The sequence below is a fragment of the Lepidothrix coronata genome, unplaced genomic scaffold (assembly GCF_001604755.1).
Source record: "Lepidothrix coronata isolate B3197 unplaced genomic scaffold, Lepidothrix_coronata-1.0 Scaffold105, whole genome shotgun sequence".
Taxonomy (NCBI): domain Eukaryota; kingdom Metazoa; phylum Chordata; class Aves; order Passeriformes; family Pipridae; genus Lepidothrix; species Lepidothrix coronata.
The window spans coordinates 1,658,276-1,669,244 of record NW_016690285.1 but is presented as its reverse complement, the minus strand read 5'-3'; the positions used below and the strand labels follow the sequence as shown (position 1 = coordinate 1,669,244).

At 39.2% G+C, this 10,969-nt stretch overlaps 1 protein-coding gene across 1 annotated transcript in view; it reads left to right on the top strand.

Moving 5' to 3' along the window:
* NEB (nebulin) overlaps positions 1 to 10,969 on the top strand; it is a 95,969-nt gene that overhangs the window by 51,108 nt on the left and 33,892 nt on the right. The window contains 20 exon segments of the mRNA XM_017823712.1: positions 622 to 819; positions 1,851 to 1,955; positions 2,544 to 2,648; positions 2,729 to 2,833; positions 3,310 to 3,417; positions 4,094 to 4,207; positions 4,620 to 4,817; positions 5,593 to 5,697; positions 5,969 to 6,073; positions 6,325 to 6,432; positions 6,706 to 6,813; positions 7,151 to 7,258; positions 7,853 to 7,957; positions 8,047 to 8,151; positions 8,331 to 8,429; positions 8,677 to 8,787; positions 8,954 to 9,058; positions 9,250 to 9,354; positions 9,627 to 9,731; positions 10,810 to 10,914. Coding sequence (XP_017679201.1) covers positions 622 to 819; positions 1,851 to 1,955; positions 2,544 to 2,648; positions 2,729 to 2,833; positions 3,310 to 3,417; positions 4,094 to 4,207; positions 4,620 to 4,817; positions 5,593 to 5,697; positions 5,969 to 6,073; positions 6,325 to 6,432; positions 6,706 to 6,813; positions 7,151 to 7,258; positions 7,853 to 7,957; positions 8,047 to 8,151; positions 8,331 to 8,429; positions 8,677 to 8,787; positions 8,954 to 9,058; positions 9,250 to 9,354; positions 9,627 to 9,731; positions 10,810 to 10,914 — 2,307 coding nt within the window.

Genomic DNA, 10,969 nt, shown 5'->3' with positions numbered 1-10,969 from the left:
CATGGAATGGGAAAAAAATAAAGACATAGAATAGGAAGAAAAGAAAGACATGGAATGGGAAAAAAATAAAGACATAGAATAGGAAGAAAAGAAAGACATGGAATGGGAAAAAAATAAAGATGGACAATAGGAAGAAAAAGATTTCTGTTTCAGTTTAAGAATATGAGGAGTAAGAAATTGGGATTCTTTTGCTTTACAAATAAAAACGTAGTTTTTGGGTTGAAATAGGAACTTAAGAACTGGAAAAGTAAGTGCGCACGTGGTGTTTTGCTGTTATCACCACTGCACATACAGCAAGTCGTGCAGGGCATAAAATCACTGTAATCCCAAATGTTCTGTCTTTAATTAGATGAAAACCATATTTGTAGCATAGGACTTTTTAAATCTTGAAGTCTTATTAATTTTCTCACCAGCTGTTAAAAGTGCAAGTGAAGAAGGTCATTCTTGTCTCTCCAGAACCTCATCAGAATAAATGGTGATTAACATCAAAGTTAAGATTTCATGCTGTTGAATCCCATGGGAATTTAGCTACTAAATTCAGATATCATGTCTCGGATTATGCTGTGGCCTATTAGTCAAAGTTATGCAGAAAATCATTCTTATTTCCTCTCCCCCTTTTAGTTGGCCTACAGAAAGAATTATGAAGACACCAAGAAAAATGTCCACATTCCAACTGACATGATGAACCACGTGCTGGCCAAGAAGTGCCAGCAAATCCTCAGTGACCTGGAATACCGAAGTTACTTCCATCAGTGGAGTTGTTCCCCTGAAGAAAACGATGTTATTCATGCCAGAGTAGCCCAGGAGATTCTGAGTGATGTATGTTTATCATTTCTGTAAAATCGTAGCATATCCTGAGCTGGAAGGGACCCACAAGGATCATCCAGTCCAACTCCTGGCCTTGCACAGGACACCCCAAAAATCCCACCCTGTCCCTGAGAGCGTTGTCCAAACACTTCTTGAACTTATTTGACATTATAGTGGTACTTTAAATGTAATTTCTTCCAAGATGTTTAAATATAAAATACTTTCAAGTATCTTCCGTAGTATTTAAATATTAAATTAATAACTGTGGCTTTAGATTCTTAGTAGCACAGTAGCAACCACTGCAGTGATCCTTCTGTATTATAATTGGGAATGCTGTAATTAGCACAGGAGCCAGGACAGCATTCACAATCCTTCTGGATCCAGTGGGTCTGGAAAAGACTTCTCCTTGTTCCTTTGGTGTTGTGTGAGCCCCCAGAGTGTGAGCTGAGGGAATGGTCTCTGAGCCATAACATGCTCTCATACTCCATGATCAGCAGTGTCCCAGCTTGGGCCAATCCACTTCCCTAAGGAAATCTGATGGTGTGTTAATTGCCTGGCCTGTTACTATGCAGAATTCTTTGATTTAATTCCCCCTGCAAATCCTGTGGGTAAAAATCCTTCAGCAGACCGTGAGATGGTCTCACATTTAAACTTCCAGATGGATTGGAATTCCTCAGGGATCCTGGTTCAGAGTCAGTGGTGGCCTTCTGCTTTGGATTTGCACGAGTCAAAGACACTGCATAGAGAAAAAAAAAATGCTGTCTTTTTATCAGAGAATCCCAGACTGCTTGGGGTTGGAAGGGACCTCTGGAGATCATCCAATCCAACCCAGGTTCACCCAGAGCAGGTTGCACAGGATCATGACTAGCTGGGATTCAAATGTCTCCAGAGAAGGAATCTCCACATCCTCTCTGGGCAGCCTGTCCCAGTGCTCCCTCAGCCTGAACAATATTCTCAGGAATAATATTAGTTTTCTCCTTTATTTTCTTCAAGCAGAAGGCAGATTTCTTCCTAACTTGATGTTCTTTTTTGCATCCATGTAGGCAGTGTATAAAGATGACTTGAACTGGCTGAAGGGAATTGGATGTTATGTCTGGGATACTCCACAAATCATACAGGCTAAGAAGTCCTATGACCTCCAGAGTCAAGTAAGTTTGTTTGCCTTGAATAAGTTAATAATAATAATAATAATAATAATAATAATAATAATAATAATAATAATTTAAAATACTTGTATTTTTATGATTCACTGGGATTGACACCTGTTCTAGCCCAGAGCAGAAAGAAATAATTCCAATTACATCAAAAATATTTTTGTTAAATCTGTGATAATACAGTTTTTGAGTTTTGTCCATAGAGACATCACTTCTGATATTGAAGGAGCAGAAAACTCAGGTGAATGGAGGGGACAGCAAATTGTGGTTTTTATCAGTGAAAAGATACAACTTTTTTATTTCTGTATAGGTAAGATACCTCAGGGTGACACTTCTGTTGGGAAAATAGTGTCTCCTGCTGGTTGTGCTCTTAACCCACCAGCAATGTATAATTTTCACTGTTCCTCAGTTCAGACTGGCTTTATATTAAGTATTTCTGTTTTATGTCCTTTCACTTTTACAATTGGTCTTAACTGAGCTGTAATCCTGGGCTTCAGAACTGATTTTAAAGGAAGCTGGCAGGGAATTCTCAGGTTGTTTTCAGCATTAATGAGTTTTTTGTTTGTTTTTTTTTTTCCTTAGATAAAATACACGTCTGCAGGAAAGGAGAACTTCCAGAACTTCAGTGTGGTCACAGACACCCCCGTCTATGTGACTGCTCTGCAGAGTGCTTTCAACGCCAGCGACGTGAGAACCCCCCCTTCTCCCACTCCCCATCTTCCTTCCAAGAACTGAAATAATTAACTACACCTGGCTTTCATTTCCAGGTGAAATACAAGGAAGAATTCCATAAAACTAAGGACAAGTACACGCCTGTGGCTGAAACAGTGGAGTCTGAAAGAGTTCAGAATTTGAAACATCTTTATAGCAATGTAAGTGTTTCTAAACGGCCTTTTTCCCTCTTAAGGTGCTACTTTTATTATGTTTGTTTGTTGGTTCCCTCTGTCTGAAGGTAAATATCCAAACAAGGAGCTTCTCAAAGCCAGTGATAACCCTCTGCACCACTTGACTGTGGAGATGTTTCATTTCAGGCAGAGGGTTTATTTTCTAACTGTAATTCTAGTCTTGTCAAAATCTGTGCATTAGTAAATGGATTCCCTGAATAAAATTACACCTGGACAAAATCAAAACCTCGTAGGAGAACAAACATGAATAGTCAGAAAGCATTTGATCACCCTTTATGTGCCCTGTCAAGATTAAACTTGATATTAAGCAAGAGTTACAGGGTCTGAATAAAACCCAAAGGGCTTTAGATTCCTACTGAAGTTTCTGCTGATTTCTCTTGGTTGTTGGTTATTACTTAGGAAAAGAAATTTGCCACTCACACAGACTTTCTGTTTGCCCACAGAATCTCTACAGGAAAGCCTGGGATAAAGTGAAGGCCACTGGATATGCCATACCCTCGGATTCCGTAGCCCTGGCACGTGCCAAGGAGCTGAAGCACAATGCCAGCATTGTAAGTGAATTAAATGCTTTATTTTTTATCAGATCATCAGTTATAACAATGAAATCCTTCGTGCCTTGCATGTACTGTAGGTATAAAAAACTTCTAGAAGATTTCATTTATTTTCTCTTTTTAATTGGGATCTAATATGTATCTGTAGATAATTAGTTTTCTGTGAGAATCATTTGGATAATTGTCCTTTGTGGCTTCTTGTCACGAAACCAAAAAATCACATTTTATAGTAATCAAAACTATCTCTTGGAAATGTCTGGTTAGGGGTTTTTTTAGTCTGAATTTCATGAGCATTCAGGTCAGAAAAACGCCCCAAAAACTTTAAATAATACTTTACTAAGTAGAGAAGAACATCTTACGATTTACTGAACTGAGGATTATGAGATCACTCCACGGATCTCTTTAAATGAAAGAGCTGGAACAATAATAAATAAATGCCTTATTCTACATCAATTTACTTTTAAAATCTTTTAGTCAGCTGTTATTTTTACGACATGATGGTTATGATGTGCTTCCTTTGCCATCTAAGATAAAACAGAAAGCCAAGATTGTGCTTTAGAACGTTTCTCTGCTTGTTGGACTCAACTAAATATTTTGTTACTGATGACTTTTGTTCCAAAATTACAGTCGACTCGTTGGAGTCAGTTATTTGTTGCATTTCTTTGCTCCTGCTCAGGTCAAATACCGTGAGGAATATGAAAAGTTCAAAGCACTGTACACGATCCCCAAGGGGGTGGAGGATGATCCCAACACGGAACGGTGCCTCAGAGTCGGGAAGCTCAACATTGATGTAAGTGTTGGCTTTGGGTGTGTGTTCTCCTGATAAATCCATGCTTACCTCAGAAGAGGCTACTCAAAGAACCCACATTGATCCAGGTGTCCCGTTTCCACATGTTTGGCAGTGGAATTACTAAATTCTGGAATACACCTATGAATTTAAGCTTTTGACTTAAATGTTACTTTGCTTGCACAGCCAAACCTTTAGTGTGAAGGTGGAACTACACATTCAGCCTCCTTTTAATTCACAGGCACAATGAAAATTGCCCAAATCTTATTTTATCACCCTTGATAAGTTCTGCAAATTATTTTTAGAGCAGGCAGGGTGTAGATTTTACCACGACCAAAGTGATAGCGATGATTTTCTTTGATTTTACCAACAGTTTATGCTCAGAATCATTAATAATTCTGCTCTAACCCCGCAGAGACTGTACAAAGAGACCTATGAGAAGACTAAAGCCAAGGTGCACATCGTCCCAGACATGATGGACATCATTGCTGCCAAGGACGCTCAGAAGAAGATCAGCGAGGTCGAGTACCGCACCCGCCTCCACGACTGGATGTGCCTCCCAGACCTGCAGGTCAACACCCACGTCCGCATGGTCACCGACCAAGTCAGCGATGTGAGTTCACAAATCTCGTCTTCCTGGCTCACCTTGCAAAAGATTCTTGGGTTTCTGCTCTGCTGGAAGAAATGATTCAGCAGCTGGAGTGCTCTGATGTGGCCACTTGACCCTGTTGTGCTGGTTTTGGAACACTTGGCTATAAATGTGTAGTTGAGATGGGGCTTGGTTGCATTGGATCACAGAATCCCAGACTGGTTTGGGTTGGAAGGGACCTTAAAGTCCATCCATTCCCATGCCCTGCCATGGGCAGGACCTTCAACTAGACCCTGTTGCTCCAACCTGGCCAAGGACACTTCCAGGGATGGGCAGTCCACAACCTCTCTGGGCAATAATTCCAATAATTTCAGTGTTATCACTGTAGCCATTGAGTCATGGCATTACAGTTTTACCAGCTCAGCCATCCCTGTCTGTAAATTGTCCTTTATTTGGTTGAATATGGTGTGGAAACTTTGGAAGTCTGAGAAGTTCCTGTTTGTGTGAAGCTTCTGTGCACTTGTCAGCCCGGGAGCAGGCCTGGGATCTGTCAGTAAATCAGTGCCCAGTAGGGATATGCAGGTAGTTTTTTTAAAAAATATTTGGATTTTTAACTTATTGGCCAAATTAAAGCAATGAAGAAACATTATTTAAATTCCAAAAGGAATTGTTTTGGGTTTTTTTCAAACAAAAAAGTCAAAGTACTAGAAACCTTAGCTGACAGTGTTATTTCAGACTAGCAATAAGGGACAAGATCCCAGTGGAATTCTTACAGATTTTCTCTGCTCTGACAATTTAGGTGATCTACAAGGATGATCTGAACTGGCTGAAAGGCATTGGCTGCTTTGTTTGGGACACCCCAGAAATCCTCCATGCCAAGCAGGCCTATGATCTCCGCAGTGATGTGAGTCAATACACTGATTTTGCTTCTTAGAAGGTTTTTTTTCACTCCATTGTAGCTTTATTCTACTTCAGATGTCATCTGGAAAATGTTATATATCCTTCTCTACTGAAGTATTCGTTAAATAACCAGCCATAATGTCAATATACTTCCTGTTTCAGTGCTGGTTCACTAATAGAATAGTTCAGTAATAAATAATGAACATAATAATAAAATAAATTCAATTACTAACGGTTACATTTACTAATTAGAGCTCTTGCATTTCTCTCTGCAGATTAAGTACAAATCTAAGGCAGAAAAGATGAAGAAGGACTTCACTGTGGTCACAGACACCCCTGTCTATGTCCAGAATGTCCTCAGTGCCTTGAATTTAAGTGAAGTAAGTGTTTGTGTCACCTCCCACCCCAATATTCCGTATGCCACTACCTCACAAGTACTAGAAATGTGACTTTTAATATCTATTTTTTAATAATTTAATTTTAATCAATCATTGCTGGCTATCTACAGCTCACTGTAGACACAATCACTAAAATCCTTAATGGCCTGAAGCCAAAAAGCTTCCATCTAGGTTTTATTTCTTCATCCAAACAGTGAGGGAACACCACAACTAGGATTTTTTCTCTTTCCCAGGCTGTTTATCGTGGTGATTACATGAAGAATATTAAAGGCAAAATGATTTCTACTGATAAAACCATCGATTTGGAGCGGGCATATAATGCAAACAAGATACAGAGTGAGGTGAGTAGGAAACTTTAAGGTCCACAGGCTTTCTCATACTAAAAAGCAAATTTTTTCTATGTTAATGTCTGGTTTTAGCTTTTCAGATGAAGCCACATGTCATTGCTCTAAAATGCAAATAGGAAAATATCCTTACTTACTTAACAAGGATGTGTTTAATGCAGACATGAGGGAAATCTTTTGCCAGTTGTGATCCAGAGGTCTCTGAGGTTGAGATTTTACCCTCAAATGTTACACACTTTTGTCACAAACTCTCCCTCCCTTCTCTTGCAGAATTTATATCGCTGGGCTGGTGTGAATGCTCTGCCCACTGGATACAGCCTTCCCACGGATACTCCCAACTTCCAGCATGCAAAACATGTCCAGCACATTGGCAGTGATGTAAGTCCTGGATTAAATCCTTCTGCACCATGGGAATGATCAACAGTCCCAGATAAAAGACTCTCAACTTGGGCAATTATTATCAAAATGTAAATTGTCTCAGGAACGTGAAATAGATGCACGAGAAATGTAATATAGTAAATGTAACATATATGTATAAATGTAATATATTATTAATCTTGGGCCATATGATAAAGGTATTTAACTCTGATATAGCTACATCTCGCTTATTTCTCCCTAAAAATCTGGCTCTTTATGCAGCACAAATTGCTCTCAGAAGTGCAGCGGAATCAGAACCACAATCAAATTTAGATTCTCTGTTTTTTCCACTTTATAGCTGAAATATAAAGAAGCCTATGAACACATGAAAGCCAAAGGTTATACTCTGGGGCCTAAAGATGTTGGCTTTGAAACTGCGAGGAAAGTGAATCAAGTCATTAATGAGGTACAGTAAATATATGTATTTGCTTTCAGTTGTATTTGTAGGGCCCAAAATATGAATAGGGGCAGTACCTTGGCTGGGAAGTTGTTCTTTGAGGCTTGTAAGAGCAGTTTAGATAAATATCCATCAAGAATGGCAAGGAATCATTAATACAGGGTAAAACTGCTATCATAATATAAAATTGCAGCCTAATTTTATTGGCCAATCTGCTGCTGTGTGGTTAAAGTTGAATAGAAATTATTAATATCTGTATGACTTTGGGTCTCTATAGTTTTAGTTTTTATATGTATTTACTCACTCCTTTGATCACTGGCTTTAATAGGATGACAATTAAATATACATATTTAAATGTTTTTGGGATTAGAACCTGAGATTCTCCAATAATTATTTACTTTATAAAGATTAAAGGTGCTGCTGTTGAAAACAGTTGTGGAAAATCTTTGCCTGGTTAGAAAACAGCGTGTTCGTGTCAGAAGTGCTTCCACTGTGCCAAACTGCTTTGCTGTTTTAATGTTATAAAATGTGCTAAATGCTTTGAACTGTGCTAAAATGTTTTAAAACATGTTAAAATGTAGGATGTTGTCTCTTCTGCCACAGAGGCTCTACAGGGCAACGTACCACAAGACCAAGGACAAGATCCACACCACTCCAGACACCCCCGAAATCCGGCAAGTCCGAGCGACCCAGGAAGCCGTCAGTGATGTAGGTGCCTTTGCCTAGCACAAACAGAGAAAATTTAGATTATCCAGTGACCAAACGTGTGAAATGCTGGTTTTCTCTTTGTCTTTCAGCTGATCTACAAGTCAGATTTCTTCAAGATGCAGGGCCACCTGATCTCCCTGCCTTACACCCCCCACGTGCTGCACTGTCGCTACGTTGGGGACATCACGAGTGACGTGAGTGACTCCTGCTCAGGTGTTGGAAAAACAGGCCTAGTGTTTTATACTTAAAGCAGGATTTTCCTTCTCTCATTTCCATTCTATTCTGTATTAAATAGCTGTTTTGTCGCTGTGTTTAGGGGCTGGTTAATGAAATTCTCCTCAAAGCTGACTGTTGATTTTTCTTTCTCTCACAGAATAAATACAAGGAGGACCTGAGGTGGTTGAAGGGCCTGGGTTGTTTCCTGTATGACACTCCTGACATGGTCCGTGCTCGTGAGCTCAAAAAGCTTTGGGTAAGAGTTTTTTTTCTTCTGGAACCACCTATAACAGCATTTGATTTATTTCTGTGCATTCAGGAAGGAAAATACTCATTGCCCATGAAAATGAGCAAAGACCTGTGACAGAATTTCTTACCATTCAACCAGTTAGGTGTTTCAAAGCACTGCCAGCTTACACTAAAAATTTCCTTGACACTGTAAAATTTCCTTTCCTACCAGGAATAGTAAAAGCTTCCTAAATAAAACTGCTTTTCCTTTCCAGTCTAATTACATATACACTGGTACTGCAAAGAAGATGTGGGCCAAATTCAACGTGGTGTTGGATACTCCTGGATACAGAGCAGTTCAGGAGCTAAAAACCCATTTGAGTGAAGTAAGTTCTATGTTATTTTTGCACAAGGTCGTAGCTATAATTAACCTCTCCCTGTTGTTTATTTGTTTTTTTTTTTCTGAAATAGGTGAAATGTTTTAATTGCAGAGGTGTTAAATGAACATGTGTAACAGAAGAAAAAATTCATGGACCTGTCTTTTTTTTCCAGCTGGTTTACAGAGCTGCAGGCAACGAGCTGAAGACAAAATACACTTCCATCCTGGACACACCTGACTTGATAAGAGCCAAGGAAGGACAAAAAATACAGAGCCAGGTGAAAAACTTATATTAATGAAAAAACAATCAGGGAGTCCCTCTTAGCAAAATCTTTCCAGGCCATTTCAAATCAATGTAGAAAATTGTGTGGTTATGTCTATGTTTTGAATTTACAGACATTTTTCGGAGTTAAAAAGTAGAATTCACTTGCAATGGATATTTTTTTAAACTGTTTTCTCCTTGCTGCAGTACTTGTATGTGGAACTTGCCACAAAAGAGAGGCCCCATCATCATGCTGATAATCAGACTCAAGCCTTTACACATGCCAGGCAAGTCAAGGACATGATCAGTGAGGTAAGATAACTGCTTTTTTGATTTGGTACCACTATGCTGAACTCTTTAAAAGTTTTATTTCTAATTTTAGTAGTAATTTCAAGGCTCAAGTCCATTTTCCCTACATTTAGTTGTTTTCTCTCTTAAGTTCCACGTTTCCTTTGTAAGCTCTAATAAAATAAACCACTTTAAAAATATGTTTCTGTGTTTTATAAGATACCTGTTTCTAAGTGCTTGTTTGCAGATTGGCAAAGATTGAAATTGTAACTCTTCCCTTTTGCTGTGTCTCTTAGAAAAAGTATAAAACCCAGTATGAGAAGATGAAGCACAAATACACCCCTGTCCCTGACACCCCGGTCCTGATCAGAGCCAAGAGGGCCTATCTGAATGCCAGTGATGTGAGTACTCAGGAGTACCTGCACTGCTGCTTTTCCTTGGATTCTTTCCACAAAGACCAGAAAATAATCAATAGGGAGCAAGAATTCAAAGCATAGACTATCCCAGTGTAGGTCATGAATGAGATCACTCCATTTGCATGTCCATTTCCATTTGATATTTATGGAGATTATTAAGTTTTGACTTGATGTCACTGTAATTTTTTTTCAATTATTATAATTCATTTTTATTTCCCACTGCACTGAACAAAGGAAAAATAGATTTAGAGTAATTTGCTTACACATCAAGTCTCCAAATAGTGCAGCCTGGAGTGAAATGATTGATGCTGGAACCAGGATGGAATACCTTTTATCAGCTTTTTTCATCTCTTTCTGTGTTAGAAGTAAACTGCTCTGTCACTGAGAATGTGTTTATTTTTTAATTCAAGAGTGGATTAGAGGCAAAAATTATCTGAGCTGCTGCACAGAAGGTTATTAAGGTGAAACTGATATTTTTTCCCTCAAGCATGGAACTGTTACTTGGGATTTAAGGCAGTGGGCAGAGCATCATTTGGGAGATTTTTCCTATGTATTTCAGAACCAGCAGGATATGAAAGGACATGTGCTGGGCTGGGGTTTTTTTTCAGGGATTAATTAGTTTTAGTGCTTTCTTAGAAGTGATTTTAAAATAATTTAAAGGAGCATCCCAGCTCTTCTACATGTCTCAGTTTCTCCTCTGAGAAAACCTTTCAGCACAGACTGGGATGATCTTCCTGCTTTGTTCTAGATCAGGACATGGAAGAAAGGATAAGCAGTTTTTAATGCCAAAAGTGGCACTTGTGTCCTGTGAAACAGGGACCTTTTTTCCAGTCTGAAAGTGAACTGGGTGAAATTCTCTCAAATTTCCACCGTAAGTTTCAGTCAAATTCCAATTAACTGTAGGCAGCTGCAGCTTCTTTAAATCCCTCAAATCCCTCAGGGCTTACACGAGGGTGTTGGACAGCAACACATCCCAGGATGTCACTCCTGAGAGTTAAGAACTTTAACTAAAACAGTTCCTGGCAGGTGAATATGTTGTTTTGTGTGTCATTTTCGTGCCCAGCTGCGCTACAAAGAGACCTTTGAGAACACCAAGGGCAAGTACCACACGGTGAAGGACGCCCTGGACATCGTCTACCATCGCAAGGTCACCGATGACATCAGCACTGTATGTACAGCACTTCTGTTCCCAACCAGTGTCTGTCACTTAATAACCTACAATA